The 20,631-nt window shown below is 49.5% G+C and overlaps 8 protein-coding genes across 8 annotated transcripts; 5 read left to right on the top strand and 3 right to left on the bottom strand.

Moving 5' to 3' along the window:
* Window positions 1-135: 135 nt before the first annotated feature.
* Window positions 136-1,624, top strand: FPRO_01783 (uncharacterized protein; the record flags this gene model as incomplete). Its single annotated transcript, XM_031227639.1, has 3 exons — window positions 136-331; window positions 391-1,453; window positions 1,504-1,624. The coding sequence occupies 3 exons, from the start codon at window positions 136-138 to the stop codon at window positions 1,622-1,624; spliced, it is 1,380 nt and encodes a 459-aa protein (XP_031074690.1).
* Window positions 1,625-1,904: 280 nt separating this feature from the next.
* On the bottom strand, window positions 1,905-2,903 carry FPRO_01784 (uncharacterized protein; the record flags this gene model as incomplete). Its single annotated transcript, XM_031227628.1, has 1 exon — window positions 1,905-2,903. One exon carries the CDS (start codon window positions 2,901-2,903, stop codon window positions 1,905-1,907), a length of 999 nt encoding a protein of 332 aa, XP_031074689.1.
* A 713-nt stretch (window positions 2,904-3,616) lies between these two features.
* On the bottom strand, window positions 3,617-4,896 carry FPRO_01785 (uncharacterized protein; the record flags this gene model as incomplete). The annotated part of the gene is made up of 2 exons (XM_031227617.1): window positions 3,617-4,767; window positions 4,830-4,896. 2 exons carry the CDS (start codon window positions 4,894-4,896, stop codon window positions 3,617-3,619), a joined length of 1,218 nt encoding a protein of 405 aa, XP_031074688.1.
* A 609-nt stretch (window positions 4,897-5,505) lies between these two features.
* On the top strand, window positions 5,506-7,337 carry FPRO_01786 (uncharacterized protein; the record flags this gene model as incomplete). The annotated part of the gene is made up of 2 exons (XM_031227606.1): window positions 5,506-5,724; window positions 5,772-7,337. The coding sequence occupies 2 exons, from the start codon at window positions 5,506-5,508 to the stop codon at window positions 7,335-7,337; spliced, it is 1,785 nt and encodes a 594-aa protein (XP_031074687.1).
* Window positions 7,338-8,109: 772 nt separating this feature from the next.
* On the bottom strand, window positions 8,110-10,203 carry FPRO_01787 (uncharacterized protein; the record flags this gene model as incomplete). The annotated part of the gene is made up of 1 exon (XM_031227595.1): window positions 8,110-10,203. One exon carries the CDS (start codon window positions 10,201-10,203, stop codon window positions 8,110-8,112), a length of 2,094 nt encoding a protein of 697 aa, XP_031074686.1.
* Window positions 10,204-13,217: 3,014 nt separating this feature from the next.
* Window positions 13,218-14,591, top strand: FPRO_01788 (uncharacterized protein; the record flags this gene model as incomplete). The annotated part of the gene is made up of 2 exons (XM_031227583.1): window positions 13,218-13,553; window positions 13,641-14,591. The coding sequence occupies 2 exons, from the start codon at window positions 13,218-13,220 to the stop codon at window positions 14,589-14,591; spliced, it is 1,287 nt and encodes a 428-aa protein (XP_031074685.1).
* Window positions 14,592-16,420: 1,829 nt separating this feature from the next.
* FPRO_01789 (putative ISD11 Iron-Sulfur protein biogenesis, Desulfurase-interacting protein) lies at window positions 16,421-17,004 on the top strand (the record flags this gene model as incomplete). The annotated part of the gene is made up of 5 exons (XM_031227572.1): window positions 16,421-16,474; window positions 16,566-16,730; window positions 16,780-16,842; window positions 16,895-16,944; window positions 16,995-17,004. 5 exons carry the CDS (start codon window positions 16,421-16,423, stop codon window positions 17,002-17,004), a joined length of 342 nt encoding a protein of 113 aa, XP_031074684.1.
* An 845-nt stretch (window positions 17,005-17,849) lies between these two features.
* On the top strand, window positions 17,850-20,561 carry FPRO_01790 (uncharacterized protein; the record flags this gene model as incomplete). The annotated part of the gene is made up of 4 exons (XM_031227561.1): window positions 17,850-17,861; window positions 17,911-17,959; window positions 18,008-18,750; window positions 18,801-20,561. The coding sequence occupies 4 exons, from the start codon at window positions 17,850-17,852 to the stop codon at window positions 20,559-20,561; spliced, it is 2,565 nt and encodes an 854-aa protein (XP_031074683.1).
* Window positions 20,562-20,631: the final 70 nt, after the last annotated feature.

Below are 20,631 nucleotides of genomic sequence, written 5' to 3'. Positions count from 1 at the left end.
CCACGATTTCCTCGATTTGCTTCCGCATCTCCGAACTCTGGTCTCCAAACCCTATAAGTCACCAGCTATAAATACCTAGGAAAGAACATCTCCGCCGAGTTCGACCTCATCATAACAACGCCCACAAACCCCGTCATGGATTTCAACAGCTCCTCGCCCTTCCCGGAGGGCGTCATCTCCTTCCTCGACACTGATCTATACAAGTTGACGATGCAATGTGCCGTCTTCAAGTTCTTCAAAGATGTGCCTGTGACATACGCCTATACCAACCGAACTCCAGACAAGAAACTGTCGCGTACTGCCTTCAAGTGGCTCCAAGAGCAAATTCGAAGTATGAAACGCGGTCTTGGTGACCTTACCTCCAAATCTCGAACTAACCTTGATGGACAGAGCTCGGAAACATTTCTCTCTCTACCGACGAATACCTTTTCCTCAAGAAGCACTGCGACTACCTCTCTGAAGACTACCTCAACTTCCTCAAGGAGTTCCGCCTTAGCCCCCGAGAACAAGTTGTCGCTACCTTCACTCCCGTCGGCGAGGATACTGGAGATGACTCCATTGTGGGCGACGTCGATATACAGATCAAGGGCACTTGGGTTGACACGATCCTCTACGAAATCCCTATGCTTGCTCTGACATCCGAGGCATACTTCAAGTTCATGGACACAGACTGGAACTACGAGGGCCAAGAAAAGCAGGCATTTGAGAAGGGACTCAAGCTGTTAGAGGCAGGATGCATCACATCCGAATTTGGCACACGAAGACGTCGCGACTATCACACCCAGGCCCTTGTATTCCGAGGATTGGTGCAAGCTTCCAAGGAAGCTGAGAAGAAGGGATTCCCTGGCAAGCTCTCCGGAACTAGTAACGTCCATCTCGCTATGCGCTTCAACATCCCCCCCGTAGGAACTGTTGCTCACGAGTGGTTCATGGGTGTTGCCGCTATCATCGGTGACTACAGGTCAGCCACCGAGGTCGCACTGCGACATTGGGTAGCTTGTTTCGGCAATAAGCTCGGTATTGCTTTGACCGACACTTTCGGAACTCAAGAGTTTCTGCGAGCCTTCACTCAACCTGTGCAGCCTATTGAGGGTGGCTTCCCAGCAGAGACCTTTAAGAAGGCTGACGGAACCATGAAGACTTATGCGGAAACCTTCGCTGGCATTCGTCAAGATTCTGGCGACCCTGCAGAGTACACCAAGTGGATGAGAGAGTTTTACGATAAGCAGGGTATCACCGACAAGAAGCTCATTGTCTTCTCTGACTCATTGAACATTGAGAGGTGTCTCGAATACAAGAAAATTGCTGAGGACCTTGGCTTTCAGCCAACGTTTGGTGTAGGAACATACCTTACCAACGACTTTGTGCACCTCAAGACTGGCACCAAATCTGTGCCTCTGAACATTGTTATCAAGATCAGCTCGGCGGCAGGCCGCCCAGCTGTCAAAATCAGGTGAGTGCTCTGTGTCTAGGCTCGCAATAGCATCGACTAACTTGTTATAGTGACAACATTGGAAAGAACACAGGTGACAAGGAGACTGTCGAGAAGGTCAAGAAGGAACTTGGATATGTTGAGCGTGAGTGGAAGGAGGGCGACGAAACCTCGCGATGGGGTAAAGAATAAGGGGAAAATAGACTAAGATACCAGGCAAACATTGCCGATTTGATTAAGGAGGGGCCACATAAGCACCAGAAAAGAGAAGGGAAACAGCGCAAGCTTGGATTATTTGAGACCAGTCGGTTATGCTGTAATGCTGGTTTCGATCTGAACGCCGCTCAATCACAGAAAACGATGTTAAACTGAGTTGGGTATCTGCGTAGCCTACAAAGAAGCTGAATAAGTGGTGAGTACAAAACCAAACCTCACGCCGCATAGTTCTACACCTGCAAAATGCAGCCATGAATCATCGCTCCTCTGAAGTCTCAACGATGGGTGTCAGACCAACCTCTGTCCTCGCCCAAGTGATACATTCTCGCCACTCTGACATATTCATAACCTCAAACTCAGGATCAGGTTCCCACAGCATCTCTGAGACTTCGTCCACCATCTTCTTACCAAACGTACCAACCCACCAAGCGATCTTGCCCAATGTGTCAAGCTGCACTCCCCAGAAGACCATAAGAAGCAAAGCCACAGGATCTGAGCTCTTGAGCGCTAATCCAAAATCTCGTCCTGCAAGACCTGGAAATCCTATGGCCATCCCTTTGAAGATATCTTTGGAATCTTGAACGAAGCATGTTTGTATGGCGGAGAAGCTGGTGCGGTAAGAGTTGATTCGGACGCTGGCTTCGGACTGGTCGTTGGCAGCTGAACCAGAAGGTGTTTCGCATGCTTTGTTGATGATAGTGCTTAGACTTCCTAGAGCTTCCTCGGTTTCATTGCTCAAAGATGTGGGCGTCTCAGTCTGAAGTTGTGTTCTCAGCATCAAAGCCTCTGTAGATCGTGATAAAGCTCCTGATATCAAAGCGTCGAAGTGCTGATTGGCGATTGAGGCATTTCCCATGAGGAGCTCCCACAATGTGACCATGCGTTCGAGAACACCCTCGTGAAGTTCTTCGAAAGCGCTACATTGGCCGAGAGCCATGTTTACAGCCACAGCGAGAAATGAGAACATGAAGATCTTCTGGGCATTCTCAGAGTTGACGTTCTCAAGCTGTGCTCTGAAAGAACGGCTTGCTTTATCGTAGTACTCCACCGCCAACTTGGCATAATAAGTGTCATGGTCTTCTTCAACAACTACAGCACCACCACAGAGCGCGACTTCGAGAGCTGAGAAGGCAAACATGCCCTGTAGGAGATACTCATGCTTGAGAGCCCAGTGAGCCATGTCCTCTTGAAGCCATTGGTTATCTTCCGGAATACTGGCTAGACTTTTGTAGCTTGATGACGTCCAGCGGTGCATGAGTTCAAGTTCTATTCTGCGTCTGGTCTCTGTTGCAGGGAGCTGGGTTGGTGGCTCGGTGAGATATGAGCAGCCCTCTAGATTGCGGGCTAGACAATTGGTACAGGGAGGACCTCCTTCGTCACACTGAAGGAATTAATGACATATTCTAGGATTTGGTGAGGGTATGTACTTTAACATGGCGCTTTTTGCAGTTTCGACAGCCGTGTCGAGACTTGTTGTGAGTCCTTCGTTTCATCATGAGGGCGAGGAATGCCAGTTGACGAGCGTAACAGCAGCTGTGTTGAAGAACAACGGCAGTGAAATATTATCATGAGATAAGTGAATTCGATTTCATGTAAGGAGAAGAGGGTTGATTTGATGAGCTGGTATAAGAGTTGATGTTGAAGCTGAAGCCCGGGACATAGTGAGGTGGCTGTGCTTATGGCTAGTCCCCTCATGGGTATAGGTGAATCTGACGAATGAGGTTCAAGGATGCTCTGCTTGAACGAAACGAACAGTATATGCCAAGAAATTCTATCGAAGTAGTGGACATAGTTTTTGAGATTATAGAATATGCATATGTTATTGAATGGATATATTCCTAGCCTATTGAACCCTGGATAGGTCGTGATGGCTGTAAGCCGAGTGCAATCTTCTTGATGGAATTTAATTGTTCATTTAATCATAAATCTTACTATCCAGGCCGTGGTTATCATCTATAACTGTACTCATCAATGACTTGTATGGCACCATCTTTTTGTGGTTGTAAACGTGCCTCCACACATAAGAGTCTCGAGCATTACGCCCAGCAACCCACCAACAATAACACCAGCAGTTTCGCCAACACCCACTATCTGAAGACCAAACTCCAAGTTGATTCCTGACTCGAAGGATTTGTCTTGCAGTACTCGGTCGAAAATAGTCATATACACTGCTCCTCCGCCAAGACCGGCACCGAAAGCCAGTGATCCGACAAGGACCTCTGCTGAGAAGACCAGAAAGATCGAATTGGCGAGCAAGATGAATGTGGAAGCCCCAATGATTGCAAGAGCGGCCTTGGTACTAGTGGGTCGGAGGAGAAGCGTGTGTGTTCGTGAGATCAAGTTTCCGAGCTGGAAAGCAAGGCTGTAGGTGGTGAAGTAAGAGAAGAACGACGTATACGATGTAGGAAGAGGCAAGGCTCGAGCTATGCCTGGGTATGCCAAAGCCTGCACTGCAAATGCGCCAAACAAAGGCCACATGAATGGTCGAATCAAGGCTTTAGTAAGGTTGAGTCGGTTTCTTGTGCTGAGCATACGTGAGAGCTGCTCAACAGGATCCTGGAATAGCAGAGAAGCATCCTCGACATCCACCTTTGACGCTTCCTGTTGCGCGTGGGGATAGTTGACAGGTGCTCCCGGGAGGACGACAAAGAATGCAACGAGCATGGCACCTGTAAGTGCATAAATGCAGTCAATAAAGTCCCGTAAGAAGGACTCCAACCAAACAGTCAAGACAAATGGTAGGATTGCGCAAAACACAGCCCCGGCTCCAACGCCAGCGCCCCATCCTGCGAGTCCAACACGGCCGTAATACCGCAACATTCCCACGAACGAGATTTCCATTGCAGCAGCAGATATCGATGCCAGAACTGATGTCATGATCCGAAGGGGCGGTGCAATATTAGGCGGCGTGACGTTTGTGACGATAGCCACTATGATCCAGCCTGCTCCAATAGTGAGAGGACGCATCCAGTAGGGAACACGATGAAGAACATGGGGCATTAGCAGTTTCGTCGCCAAAGCTGGAAGAGTCTCGACGAGAAGAACGATCCATCGCGGATACGGAATGATGAGATAATTTGCTGAATGCACGATGAAGGGCACAATCGCATTCACGAGGCCTGAGAGTGAGTGGTCAGTTGAGGCTTCATGTGAAGACATTCGATGAAGTAGTCAAAATTACCGAGAATCGCAAACCCGAGGTACGTTAGCATCGTAACACTGAACCTCGAGCTCTTCTGAGCATCCATATTGAACTCCATCACCTCAAATCCTCCATGAAAGAGTCAGATTAAAGAAAAGGAAGTGAATCAAGAAAAGAGGCTTTTCAACAAAGAACAAATCAACCAATACTTTACGCAGCCTCAAGTCAATAGATGCAATGTAAGCTTATTTATTTAACCCTCTGCTCTGGCCGAATACGGTTTACGGAGCCCAAAACACCGCGCGGATAAATACGAGAGGCCATGACTCTAATAGACTACCTTCCTTACCTTAATAGGAATTATAGAGCATCTTGTTACGAATCAATTCATCACCAGCGTAAAATGACGTACAGAGATTGGATGGAAGAGGAAGCTGATGTAGAACCTCTTGTTGGGCCACGTGGGGCTGTTTTCAAGGGCACGATGTCGAGTGATTGGCTGTAGCGTATTGATTCAACGCTAAAGATCTGCGGTGAATAGTGGGTTCATGATGGATTACAGAGGCTAGAGTCATGATAGATAAAACTACATAGTACAGTCTCATGAGGAGATGAAGGACAAGATGATGATCATGGATCACGAGGGTCTCTTAGTATTTCATATCTACTCAAGATGATTGTAGCACTCCCATCAACATGATCAAGGTGATCTGCAATGACCTCGTCTTCAATATCACATCGCTCGTCCTCCATGATGAGAAGAGCTCCAAATGCTGACCCTGAAGATGCATCGTTTCCATCTGCCCAGTCAGCTCGACCTGTTCTAGCTCAGCTGAAGCCATCATGGTTCATTCCAAGATATCTAAAGAGCTTCAGGTGGATAGTCATCACCCTCACATTCATCCTTGTCTCTTGGATATTTTATACGGGACTTGCAAGTCAGCCAAATTTCATCATCACCAACTCAACTAACAATATCAGCTTTCTCAACCACTGAACCACATTCTTCCCGGTCATCATGGCTCATCCACTCTCACCGTCAAAGATCTCAACGCTCTCGCAGTCCCTCAACGATCGTCCAAACCAAGCACATCCCGTCGCATGCGTCTCTTCTTGCCCGCAGACTCACCGCACATCAACCTCTGCAAAACCATAATGTCCGCCGTTGCGATGGGTTATCCCATGCCCATTCTCCTGAACTGGAAGCGCGAATACAATCGACCTGCATGGCACTTTGCAGGTAGTCACATCGCCAAGCTCGAAAGTCTCCTCGCAGCTATCGAAACACTACTTGAATCGGAAAGCGACGATGTAGGAGAGGATGATGTAGCGGTGTTGGTAGATGCGTATGATATGTGGTTTCAACTTCCACCTTCTGTTTTGCTAGAACGATATCATCGTCTCAACAGTGAAGCAGATGCAAGGATACGCAAACAGTGGAAAGATCTTGGTATCGGCACTGACTTTCCGGTATCACCACCTCGACAAGACATAATCGTCACTACAGCAAAAGATTGTTTTCCCGATGCATATTCAGGATCGGATCCTCACTATGAGCACTGGCCTGAATCCCCCATGCCGAAGGACATGTATGGACAAGACACAGATAAAGTCCCATGGTCTTTTGATCCAGCGCGCAAATACAAAAGGGTACGACCACGATGTGTGAACAGCGGTCTTATCATGGGTTCTATGGGAGGATTGAGAGATGCTCTGAGAAGATCAAAACAGAAAATTGATACAATGGCCATGAAAGGCCGTCAGCTTTGGAGTGACCAGGCGCTTGTTGGTGAGGTTATCGGAGACCAGGAGATTTGGCGCGAGTGGATGAGACATGTTGGATCTTCGTGGAATGGCTCTGCTGCCTTCAACGACAGAAGCTCACTCGATCGCACAGTGGGTGATATCGCAGATGCTGCCCTCCTTGGGAAACGATTCGAGTTCGGTATCGGTCTGGACTACAACTTTACCACGGCACCACCAACATGTTCCTCCGAAGAAGACGGCTACTTCGTCAATCTCTCCAACGAGACCAATATACGCGAAGATTCTCAAAAAGCCGGTGTTCCAGGGGATATCCGCATTCACGGTATAACATCCGAGCTAAGCAATATTAAAGACAAACTACTCTCTTCTACAAACTGGGGTACGATCCCGCTCTACACAGACTTCTTCTTCGGCACAACACCAATAGCAATCCATCACAACGCCTACATAAATGGGCTTAAAGGCTTCAGACTCAAGAACTGGTGGCACAAGATGTGGTACTATCCTCACCTCCGCCATCTCATCACCCAACGTCTCCAACAAGCGCCTTCGTCTCAAACTCTCGCAGAGATCGATCTCGGTGGAGACAAGATCGTGTATAAATCGCCGCAAGAAGATAAGCTGCGCAAACCCCGTGTGTTTTCTCCCAAGGAGCCAAACTTTACGCCTATAGACTGGGACGCCCTGTGTCAGAAGCCAGGTCACGCTGTGAAGTGGCACGATGAGCTTTTTGGCGACGACAAAGGACCCTTGGCTGTCTATTCGGTGAATTGGTCATAGTCCGTGATTTAGAGGAGACAGAATAAAAGTCTCCGACGATAAACACAAATACTTCCTTCAAGCATGTGTCGCACACACAAATCCCTAGATCTCTTGGCGTCGTCTCATGACACATTACAAATCACGGCAAGCCTCGGACCCGAGACGATGAAGTACTACCTTGACCTTTTTTTTTCGATCCGAACTAAGATAGTAGTCCGTTATAGCTCCCCCTAGTAGGACTATTAGCCCCGGGAACCATCTGGCTCTACGATCTAAAACGCCATAGCTCAGCCTGAATAAACTCCCCCTTCAGATAAATCAGGGACCAGCGCCCGTACGGGGAACCTTAAAAATGTTAGAGTGGTTTGTTGGTAGTTCGAAAGCCTCGTTATTCCCCAAGTTTGTTGTCCTCGATAGCTTCAAGCCTCTTATCCCTTGGTCTGGGATGACGGTCTTGGCGAGCAGTATCCATGGACTCGGTGCAACGTTAGACGGGGGAATGGGTTTCTGGGAAAGTGTTGGTGGAAGGGCTGAAACAGTCAGACGTCACTTGGCTGACAATAGCAGAGGAGTACTAAGTAAGATTTGTAGTGTAATGTTTCAATTCAGAGTCGACGTGACTGCATTATCTCGAGTTCGTTGGTTCACAGGCCAAGGAAAAAGTCCCAACCTGTCAATCAGGGTATACAACCATTAACACCACTCCCATATATGAACATGAAAAAAGGCTGCTGAAAAGAGCGCTTTGGGTCAATGCCCCGGAGGTTTGTGCTGCTTCAACGGCCAGGCTTCATGATGTCTCCTCCGATAGCCTGACGATCTCACATATACTCTTCACAAAAATCATATCAACCTCCTGTGGCGGCTCCGTGTCCATTAGTCTCTCCTCCCCAGCACCTCCTTCAGAGATCATCCTGGCTGTAGCCACTAGCCTAGAGATACAGCGAAGAAGGCCTGATTCAATGTTTCGTGTCGCATTGTCTTGGACAGTTGCTGTAGATGTTTCCTCCTTGCCGAATCCCATGACTGTCAGGGGAGCACTGAGCTTCTTGGCGAACCGACCAACACTAGGTGAGGGGTTGACCTGAGGTGTGCCTAGGCCTAGAAGCGATGCAGCCTTCTTGGGGATGTTCTCGCCCTGCTGTTTCGAGTCGGGGGTCGACGCTCGCTGTCCTGATGGCTGGTTGCGGGGAACTCGTGAAACGTAGTTGTAGGCGACGATGTGCGCATACAAGGCATCACAGATGTAATCTGAGCAGCCAGAAAACACATGTCGCAGCGAGGCCCAGGGCACTGGAGATGCAGCGGCGCTCGAATGTGTGTTGTTATCATACGAGTGTAACCGTTGACGTCTGGTGCTAGCTGAGTCGCGACCATGTGAGACAACCTTCTTCCAGATTGACTTTCGCGGGTGCAGTGTCGATGAGTCGTTGGCTGGCTCAGACCAAGCGTCGACTGAAGGTTGCCGAACTTTCTTTGAGTAGGCGCGGATTGTTTCTGTGGTCAAGCTAGATGACAAGAGCATTGTTTCCGGGAAGCAAGCAATTGAGACTCGTAGTGTTTCGATAATATCAGGTGGCAGTGGCACGGCCTTTGCCAAGTCATCAACGGGAATTTGAGGAAGACATGGAGGATTGGAGTCGTCTAGCCAAGATTCGACAGTAGGGAGTGGTGATGGAGGTGGAGTTTGTTCGATATAAACTGTGTCAGGTCGTGACAGTGGTGGGGGAGGTGGATAGTTATCCATGAATGTGTCTTGGTCCTCGAATTCTAGCTCAATTGATCCAAAGTCTGATTTGAGAAGGATTGTGTTGTTGTCAGTCTCGTCACGAAAGCGCTGGGTGTAAGAGGGTGACTGCTTGGTGTAACCTTGACTGTCCGGGCCTATCCGCGAATCAAAGCTGGGTATTACAATCCGAGGAGTTGTGTCCAATGGATCTGTCGCACTTGTGAGGGATGTTTTTCTGGGGGGGATAGTTGGCGCGTCCATAGATTTTACTGAGAATTGCCTTTTGTGCTTGCTTTGTTTGGGAGACTCGTCAATGCAAGAGCAGGCTCCGTGAAGCCGAGGTCTGGGCGCCTCCATCATGACAGTGATATCAAAGGTAGGCTCGGTGTTTGGGGGTGTAGGAGGTCGTGGTGATAAAGCAGCTGTCTCTTTTGGCGTGGCCAACTGTTCCCGGGCTTGAGGCTCAAGCTCATCATCATCATCGTCAGAGTCAGAGTCAATATCAATCCAGCTGTATTCTTGTCCTCGCGTAGGTGATAAAAGATCCTTGGGCGATGGCGGGTTTCCACTGGCTGATGTGAGAGATGTCGCTGTTGTGACAATGGATTGCTCGCGTAGCTTGATAGAAGGCACCTCAATGGCTTCAGAGGATTCTGATGATTCGGACTCCTCGTCAGATTCGATTTCATCATTACCGTGCCCACGGTGTTCAAGAAAAGACACCATGGACTGACGCTCTTCTATCGACCCTAAATTCTGTACTCGCACGGATCCGGATTGGTATGGGGATGTAATAATTCGACTGGGTCCCATTATACCACGATTGACCTGGTCCTCTGCAAACCACACAGGAGCGGATGGCATACCAGCAGTCATGTTCTTCGCCATAAACACTGAGCTCGATCTTTCCAGATCTCTGGCGAGCACCTCGGGAAAACAATCCATCATGTCGTCAATGACTTCTTCGTCGAGAATGCTTGGTGTCTCTGAGCGGGAAGCTGGTAATGCAAGCGGTAGCAAGCCTGTCATACTCGAGACTGAACGTCTTTTCGAAGGAGTAGATGATGCCGAGGGCGAAGGTGAAGCGTCGCGTGAATTTGGATCTTGTCTGTACAAGTATATAGCCACTGGAATCCTAGGAGCGAGCACAGACATGGAGGCTGATGCAGGGACGAACAAGACCCAACAACGAGAACAGACCACGAATCAACGTGATTCACTGCCTTGACATCTAGAGGAGGGCGATCTCAAAGGGCACGACGAGACTTATATGATTTGACTCGGACTGGAACTTAATCGCAAGTCATCAGGGAATAGTGGATATAAGAGCGCCAGAAGTGGACATGCAGGGCAAGACACCGTCGATCGAGGGAGGCAGGGGCTTATTAGTCCGTTAGATCGACGAGACCAGGTACAAGTACGTACTGTATGTAAATGTCGACAACCATGGGATGGAAGCAAGAAATTGGGCTGCAGAGGGTAAGTCAAAGAATGGACGGGCGGGGTCTGTTGCAGTTGCACATAGCACAGGCCAGGTAACCAAGGACGTGATACTGGCATCGGGACTGGCGTTGGCACTGGCACTGGTAGCGGAAGAGATGAATGTAACTAACGGCCACGCCCTGACGCCAGGAATGAGGTGGGAATCTGAGTGGCGTCGTCGGGGAGGCAATGGTCGCGCCGCGAAAAAGCAAAACAAATCAAGACAGACCAAGACAGGTTCGTATAGACCATCACCAAGCGCCGCGGGCTCTAATGGGCCTTGACTCTTTTCGACCTCAAGGTTTGGAAGCTGCTGATCCTTGGGCGAAGATATCAAGGCATAAGCGCAAGGGAGGACAGGAAGGGGGTTGTCTGTGTTGCCCATGAGCACTGTTACCTCCATCTCGGGATGCAGGCTGCTGGAATCTGCTGTGACATGTCTACATATCACATCACATCTCCACTTGGAGAACGCGAACATGCCTACGGCTCTCACAAAAAGCTCAAGCGGGAAAATGCCGCGAGCTACTGTCCGCGAACGGCAACCATGCAGGGCCGGGGAAGCTGAATCGCCGCCAAGACAGAACTTTGACTTGAAGCTGCCATCAGTAAGGAAAGACAGCTGAATTCCACTTAGCGTCGAGACCAGTAAGCAAGCAGTGCAGCACTGGACATGGTGTTCCAGTGTGCCAAGACATTATCAACAAGGGCGTAAATAGCGGCTGGGCACTGAACTCGTCCACGCCATGGGATAGACAGTTTTGCGTCAGTGAGATGGTAAGATCCTCAGGGCGGGTGAGTTAGTGCTGGTGCGTGATCCGGGAATAATCAACGATCTGCTTCCCCCGATCGCAAAGCATCACCGGACGTGATCATAGTCAGGCAGTAAGCACCTTGGCCAGTTTAGCAGCATTGTTGTGATGGCACCGTGGCTGAAACGGAAGACTGGTATGCAAGCTAAACTCTGATCCCCATTGTCAGGTCTCGGCCCCAAAATGGTCAAGATAGAGCAGAGCTCTTCCTCTGAGCTGTCATCTGTAAGCGATTCCGCCGGGGAGGACTCGGATCTGTAAACAGGGAGACGATAATGAGAAATAGCCAGGGGAAGGATGGAGATGCGGAGAACCCAAGCAGGCCAGGATCAGATTATGACAGACTTGACAGGACAGCGCAAGACAGGGTAGTGTGAGAGGGTCCCTGGTCCGCAGATGTAAGGGAGATCATTAGAACTGGGTCAGGCATGCGTGTATGCGTTACGCTTATCGGTCACCACATGGTTATCGTCTGCACGTGCTGGAAGCGAAAGGTTATGTGATATCACTTTCAAGCCTAGGCCATGCGTTCTCATGCAGGAGATCGAATGAGGTAAATGTGGCTCTATCGAGCTGTTGCTGATGTCAATTTGATGATCAAACCTGAAAACATCACCCGGTTGATAATGGGCTTAGTCTGGTATGCGATAGTGTCCACAGGCTAACTCTCAATGAGAGGAAGAGAAGCAAGAACAAGAAAAGAGGACCATTCTCTGTGTAACTAACGGTCGGCAAGACATATAATTAGAGTGGAGCACATGAAGCAAGGGAGTGATGTCAATCATTGAGGGAGAGACTGGATGGTCGATGATGATGCGAGAAGCAAAAAGCAATTAAGTTTGAAGCAGGTAGGGACCGTGTTCCAGGGCTTCAGTGCAGATTCAGAGGAAACAGCTGTAAGTTGCTCCGTATTGGGTGGCAGCTGAGACAGTGGAGCTCAACTCTAGGTAGTCAATAGTTCTGACTGCTCGTGAACTGGCTTTGATCTAGCCTCGATAGCAACAATTCAATACATCTTTAATCGAAATCAACTTAAGCTACGGCCAATATTGCCAATATTCAAGCTGAAGCCGGAGAATTGGATCTATCAATCGCTGATGGTACCTGAATTATGGATACGTGGTGACATTTCTAGGGGACTCGTGCACTGTCCACCGCGCTAATCTACAAAATCAGGCGCTCACCGCCCGCGGCTGCATTTGGCGCAAAGAGAACGGACGGGATCCACCAAAAAAGCAATCAAAACTTTGCGGCTACAGACGAAAAGAAAGGGTCAAAGCTTGTGCTTTTGAAGTTTTGACTGAGCAAACAAACACAAAGAAAAGTTCTTTCTTTCTGCAACGATCCCAGCAATTTTGTTTCAGCCTTTTCAGAGACAGTAGATCTCCTTCATCAGATCTCGTCTCGTCTCGTCTCGTCTCGTCTTAGTCTCATCTTGAAAAGTTCCTAGACCTAGAACTTGACCTAGACCAACCTGGACCCTTCACAATACGAAGAGAAAAAAAGCCATTGAAAAAAAGTGAAAGACGAGCTCTGATTGGTCAGCTACTCAACACCACCTAGATTTTTAGGTGCAGTTATAAGTGCCTGTTGGTTTTGCTCGCTATTTCGCTTCAGTCTACACCACCACAAGCACCATCTTTGTTTGCTTGTTCTACAACACTTCCAGTCTCCCGAACGCATGGTCCATTGCGGGATTTAGGACCAACTGTCTTTGTGAATTGGCTGATCCCGACTTCCCGGGCACTTCGCAGCAACCATTACCACGACTTTGGGCCAACAAACATTCCTTAGTTGAAAGCCCAGCAGTGAGCTCTTGGTGAAAACTATCTCATTAAATCCGAAAAAGACATTCGTCAACGGCAGCCAAAGACAATGCTGACCCAAGAGTTCGTTTCGACCATCTGCGGTCCTCCTCTCGCTGCCAACACAGCCATTTCCAAGGACGTCGGCATCTACTCTCACTCCCTTACACCATCCCACACCATCAAGGCATCTTTCAAGAAGAGTTCCACCCCTGCCAACGGCCTAGCCGTCAGTGAGTCTCATATTTTTGCGGCACAAGACCAGAAGGCACATGTCCACGTCTACTCGCGTATACGCGGCAACCAGGAGGCTCTCGTGCCGTTCCCTGAGAGGATCCGCAGCTTGGCCCTTGCTGGCCAAGTGTTAGTCGTGGGCTCTACCGAGGGCAGACTATTTCTCTGGGAGGTTAGTTCAGTCTCACTCACGCCGTTGCGAGTGCTACCTTATACGCGTGATGCTATCTTCGAATGTGAATACTGACAAGTGATATAGACGTGTACAGGCCGGCTAGTGTCAACACCACCTTGCCATGTTCAAGCCGTTTCTTGCTTGGCCGTGACGCCATATCACATCCTGTCCGGTTCTGATGACTCAAACATTAACGTTTGGTCAATATCACGACTTCTGGAGCTCGATGCTCAGTCGGAACAAGAGCCTGATCTAACGCTCTCCAATCATCGTGGTGCCATCACAAGTCTAACTGTCGGTCCTGGTACCAACCCGGAAACCAGCATATGCGTGTCTGCCAGTAAGGACAAGACATGCATCATCTGGAACTACCAGACTGGCCAGCTTCTCCGTACACTGCTCTTCCCATCCTTCCCTCTCTGCGCCCGTCTGGACCCAAGTGCCAGGGCACTCTTCGTGTCTTCTGAGGCCGGTGCTGTCTACCTTGTCGAGCTATTCGGTGGGGACAAGCCGTTGCTTGGTTCCCGCAGCACAGAGCTACCGTCTATTGTCGTGCAAATCAACACCCCGCTTGCTGTTTCGGATCCAGAAGTTGGACAGCCATCATGCCTTGCTCTGACATATGACGGCACTTCGATATTGTCCGGACACACCAAGGGCAAGATTCTACGGTGGAGTCTGGCCGAAAACGGCCATTCTACAGACGTTGCGAATCTAAATGCTTCTGTCACCAACCTGTGTTTCATACCTCCGCTATCAACTGAGCAACCAACAAAGGCGATATCCATTGTGAAACCGAACCAGAGCCTAAAGCGGTACAACTTTACGGCCCAGCTTACCACGGATCTGGGGGAGCATACAAAGCTCAATCAGCTGCTTGAGACGAGTGGGATCCCATTGGAAACTCTTGAGGCAGCAATTTCATCTGTAACAAGTCCACCAGATACCCAACAAGATGACGAACTTGCTAGACAGGACGCGCAGTTCCGGGCCATCATAAACAGCTGCAACCTGCTCCAAGACCCGATTAGTTAGACATCTGCCGCAAGCGCACACCCTTACAATATTTAGCTTCCCAAATACTCTAATGTGTAATCTCCTGAGAGCACGCATAAACCATCCACAGTCGAACCTCGTTCTGGATTAGTTCATGCTGCTTCCCGTCTCTTTTCTCAGCCTCAATGCTCTAGCATGTCCTATGTTACAAGTTGCACAACTCACGTTGCTGGCCTCGTTCACTCTTCTCCTTCCAACTTGGTCCTCCCGAGAAATATGTCAAAGCGTACAGCAGGTTGCACATGTGTCACAACTCACATTCTCTGGGAGAGGCATTCTCAACTTTACATCCTTGTTTGGAGACTGAATTCGTGGTGGCTGCCATAACCCGCACCTGGAGTTGCATCTCACCGGTTCGGAGTAACGTGCATCTCAGTGAAAAAGTTCTTGCAGCAAAGTGTGGCTGCATTTCAGTTTCGTTTCTTGCTTGACGCAAGGGATTCTCTAATGCAGATGATAAATGCTGTGGGCGCTAGTCTTGATTTCTCATGCAAGGGGTTCCGATACTCTCTGCGAGTGTAACATCTGCCACTTCGCTGGGTAGAATCGTTCACCCAGATCCGATAAACGGGCTCGTCGTTTAAACAAACTTGACCATATCGGGAGGGACTTGCAGTCGTATTTGCTGGGGAAATGACACTACCCGATACTGACCCAGCTGAGGTTTTCTGATTGATCATAACATTATCGTCATCCAAATTGAACCTTTTTCGTTACATGCGACTGATGATGCTTTTGACATTAGTTCATTCTTAATCCCTTGCATATGTCTTGTTATCGTACCTCCCGACCGCCACGACGCGGAATTATCCACCCGACAGGAACGGCTCCTAAGCCCGAGACAACACGCGCGAGAGAAGAGATCATCGCTGCGGTTGTTTCCATGCTTGTGTTCTGTGTTCTAGTCCATTGCTTGCAGTTGTTCTCGGACATGATCAAGAACCCGCAGCAAGGGGAGTTGTTTCCAGCTTCAGGATTTAAGACAGATGGCGGATATGCCCGTAGGGGTTGGATGCGAGGGATAGGAGTAGTTGCGGTGAGGCATCAGTGAAATATGAGTTGGAATGATATGATTTTGCACGAATAACTTTGCTTTTATGAGTTGGGTGAGGCTCTGAGCAGATTAAATGGTTAGAGCCGGTGTACCTTGTAAGTGTTGGATGTGGAGTGGACTTGGAGATCATGTTCCAAGTTCCCTACATCCACGAGGAATTCATTGAGCGATAGTTCAGCCTCAATTGATATTGCCTACTGGACACATAGGAGCCAAACCACTTGTCTCACTCGTATAGGAAACAGTGACCCATACAGCATGTTTTTAAGAGTCGAGTAAAATATCAATATTCTAGGGTAGTAGAGAAGCACCACAGATATTGACCATTTCCTTTGTGTCTACGGATACTACATGTTGTTCAATATACCGGATTGTCGGCATACTTGAGGTAACCATGATACAGTGTTCTCCGGTAAGCACATCACTAGTAGAGGTGACATCTACCAGGGCCATTTCCTTGTAGGTTTGCCAATAGCTCTATCATAAATGCACGTCGTAATGATTGACAATACACCGATATCTACGGAGCATGATCCCGAAGAGCAATGGCCGTTTAAGCACTGTGCTCGACTACGATAGATGCCGGCTTCATACAGTACGAATTAGAGTGAAGGAAAGACCGGCCGGAGCGGCAAATTTCTCCGCGCCGACTAACACCGAGCTCGCAGCGTCAAATGCTTGCATCATCGGATACTTTCTAAGCCGTCGCGAATCTTCAATCTAGTCGATTTCCCCAACCTACAACATACACCAAATGTCTGTCGTCGGTACACTCAAAGGCGATATGCCGCAACAAGTCCGATCCCTCGTGAGTCCTGCCCCTCATTGCGGCCGCCGAAATTTGCAGAGATCGGCGTGCAGTCTTGATATCGACAATTGCTGATGGGAATTTCAACTAGTACCGCCAATTATTACGGCAAGGCTCGCAGTTCGCTGCGTACAACTTCCGAGAGTATGCGAAGCGACGGACGAGAGATGCTTTCCGGGAGCATCAGGGCGAGCAGGATAGCCGGAAGGTGCAGGAGTTGGTGCAGCATGGGATCAAGGAGCTTCAGAGCTTGAAGGTGCGTGGCAACGATGCTACCGGGAGGGGGAAGTGCTGACAGAAATTAGCGCCAAACAGTCATCAGCCAGTTCTACCAACTCGACCGGTTAGTTGTTGAGGGTGGAATCTCGGTAAGTCAGGTCCATTGAGATCACATATCTAGCATACTGATATCCGCACCAGGGCAAGCAGACGGGCAACAATCAAGAGATTTTGAGGCAGAAGGAGCAGGGGTATGTAAAAAGCTGCTGTCGCCACCATTCATCACTGACAATTGACGCAGTTACGACTAAACGATTTGACCATAACGATCTCGAAACGACTGGATAAAGGATAAAAGAGACAACTCGTGTGTACAGTAGCATGGTTACGGGGATAAATGTATATGTATCGGATACCACAAAGGTTCAAAGGCGTCAGCGAGCCCCGGGGGTGTCTCGAGGTACTGGAGAATGGGCAGTGCGGCTCGAATACTAGATGGCGAATCTCAATTCTGATTATATTTGGCTCTAAATATTTGGTTTCTGTGTCAAATGCTCTTGGTTTCTAGACGTTTTAAAACCAGGGCTTTGGTAGCACCGTCTGTTGAGATCTTGCTTCGAAACGAACGGCACCAACGGAGTGTGTGTCAATTAACATCCTTTCGTCTCCCTAGCTTAATGCATTTGCCATTATTTTTATCTTATTTATAATTTTCCCCCCTCTGTCGTCGGCCTCGTATAAGGCCGTCATATTGAGCGATTGACTTTTCTCTAAAGACCTAAAACAATGAGCCCCTATAGCAGGCCATTATTTCAGAAGTAAAAATCATACAAGGTCTTTCTGCCTCAAAGGTGAAATTGCTGCCTCGACCAAGCAGTACTATATATTGGGTCGTATCCTTGTTTGAGGTTATACCCCAGGCAGTGGCCATCATCTTCAATTCTTTTCGATGTTAGATTACGTCAGCGGGTCTCACCAATTTCAATTGGCCAACTAACAACATTCGACAGCCCATCGCGACTCGCGACTCAGCCTCGTAAACCAAGCTGCAAGGGCAATATTGTTACGAGACCACAGCGCAATCCAATCGACGTTGAAATAAAGCTTCATATCATCGCTATAGTATCATAAGAGTCGCCGCAATAAGTCAGCCGCGATGGCGCCAGGAGTGAGTGAATCACTGCTTCCCTTCTGCAACCATCGACTAATTAGTATAGACGCGACGCGCCAACAGATCAGGATATGCCGAGCACGATGACTTCGAAGGTACGAAATGACCGATCGCGCGCTGCGATGCCTACTAATTAGCCCAAGGTCTTCCCGTGCGACAATGGCGACAAGAATGGATAAAAGTTGCGCCGCCGCAACAGCAGGAACAGACCCAGCAGAATGATATCTGGTCGATCGATTTACCTCACGGCATGCCGAAAGATTCGCATCTACTGCCAGCCCACAGCCAGGAACTTCTGGCGGCTGCGCGATCCGGAAGACTATATAAAAGACCTGCGCCAACTGAGGAGGAAGAGGTTGATGCCGATGCAGCTCCTGAGAAGCCAGAGAAGAAGGAAGAGGATACAAGCGCTCGAGGTTTCAGCGTGAAAGTATGGAAGCAGTTGCCTCGTAATATCGATACATCTGGTACATCACATCTCGCGAAACGACAGAAGAACACCGTGACGATTGCCAGTCGAACGGTGGAAGAGAAGGTTCAAGGACCGACGGTTACAAGGGCAACTGTCAGGAGAATTGACGCTGCCGGAAATCCATATACAGAAGAGGTCACGCTATCTGACGGCCAACAAGTTCAGGGCGAAATAGTTTCAACACGGATTGAACAAGCGCCTGTTGCTGGCTCTGAACCACTTGCGACGACACCTGTTCCCAATCGACGAAGGCCACCACCACCTAAGAGAAAGGCCAAGGCTGGTCCTGGCCGAGGAAAGAAGAAGATCAAAAACCCTCTTCCTGATGCTATTGCTCCTGCGCCGGCGCCTGTCGCTGGAGCAGATGGTGTTGTGTCGGCTGTTCCAATTAAGCCCGAGAACCCTGCAGAAGCTGTACGTTGGAGCTTTTGGATGCGCTGTTCTCCATCGCTAATTTTTAATAGGCTATCAAACAGGAACGTGAAGACTCTGCCAATCAGGATAGTCCAATGCCGGATGCAGATGACGACGATGACGATGAAGATGGGGATGATGACGAAGGCGACGAGGGCGAAGAGGGAGAGGCAACACCAGCTGCGGAGAGTCAAGCAAATGGTGAAAACAACAAGACACAAGACCACGAGATGACAGACGCGGCTCCCACGACAGCTACCGAAGCAGCGCCTGTTCCACCCCCTGCGCCAGAACCAGCACCCACGTCTCTCCCAGCTCCTGTTGAAAACAACGAGCCTGATGCTTTCATACAAACCGAGTCATCTGCGCCCGTGCCTGTACCACCGAACCCTATGGGTCTGGCACCTCCAACTACTCTCACACCTGGTGGATCCAGACTCGAAGGCAGCCCCCTTAAGAACGTGGTTATGCCTTCACCTACCAAGGAGGTGGATCAGGAGCAATTGTTGAAGGCAGCGATAGATGCACCTCTTGGGGGAGATGAAAAGCCCGCGGAGCCTGAACTGACTGAGGAAAACCTCGCACAGGCATCGCTTGAGCCACCAACCAAGGATGATGAACACCATAGTTCAGCGGAGGAACAGCTCTTGAAGGCGGCCATAGACGCTCCGTTCGGGCCAGGACCACAACTGGCGGTCGCATCTGCAGTTGAACCTGCGGATTCGACCATAGCCGAGCCTCCGTCTACCATTGTCGGGGAGGCCCCTGAGGTTGCGACCGATCGCGACGTTCCCATGCTGGAGCCGACCGACAGCGAAGCACTATTACCTCCTCCACCTGAAGAGGTTGGCAATATTGCAACCACGCCTCCTGGAAGCTCTGGTGAGCCTGGTGCTTCTGGCCCCGGTAGTGAAGTCAAGCCTTCAACAGATATCCAGGCTGGCGAGGAGGCAGCCTCACAGCGGCCACCTTTGATAACAACTGAAACTGGGTTGACAGAGGATAGCATCAAACCTGATGATTCAGCCTCTATCACTGCTCCTATCTCTGATATCACAGATATCCCAGCAGTGGCTCCATCAGTTGTTGATCCCCCGCCTGAGCCGCCCGCTGAAACCACTGTGCAAGATACCACCATGGAAGAGGCTGTTCAGGAGCCTCCCCCAGAAGAAATCAAGGAGCCTACCCCACCTCAACCTGAAATCAAGGAAGAGTCTGCTCCTCCTGCAGTTGAAGAAGTTCTTCGTGAGGAATCGCCTAATTTGCTTTCCAGTCTGATGGACAAACTTGATGAGCAGCATGCAGAGATCGAGAGTATGAAGCAGAAGGCATCGGCTGAACCTGCCTCTGCACCTGAATCGGTGCCAGAGCCTGTGGCTGAGGTGCCCGCAGAGGTACCCTCAGAGGCTGTCATCGAGCCAGCTGCTGAACCCGTCTCTGAGCATATGTCCGAGCTAATCACTGAGCCTATTGCTGAATCTGCCCCTGAAACTGCTGCGGACCCTATCACTGAGGCTGCTCCTGAATCCACTACTGAGCATCCTGCGGAAACACTGGCAGACCCCGTTACGGAATCAGTCACAGAGCCGGCGGCTGATGTTCCTCCTGAATCAGCATTGATACCTGAGGCACCAGCCGAACCAGTTGATGAGCCCATGGTCACCGAGGAAGTTGAGACTGAAGAGGTGAAGACCGAGGAGCCTGCTGCTGAGCCTCCTATTGTTGAGACTCCTGCTATCGATGCCCCGGCAGTTCCTGAACCTTCAGTGGCGGAAGGACAGCAAACACAACAAGAACCAACGCAAGGCTAGAACGGTTTGCATGGGTCCAGTGATATGACGGTTGAAAGGGATCAGAGAGTTTTTAGAAGAGCTAATGGCG

Source organism: Fusarium proliferatum, assembly GCF_900067095.1.
Source record: "Fusarium proliferatum ET1 genome assembly, contig: FPRO_scaffold001, whole genome shotgun sequence".
In the NCBI taxonomy this organism is placed as follows: domain Eukaryota; kingdom Fungi; phylum Ascomycota; class Sordariomycetes; order Hypocreales; family Nectriaceae; genus Fusarium; species Fusarium proliferatum.
This window is presented reverse-complemented; position numbering and strand designations above follow the sequence as displayed.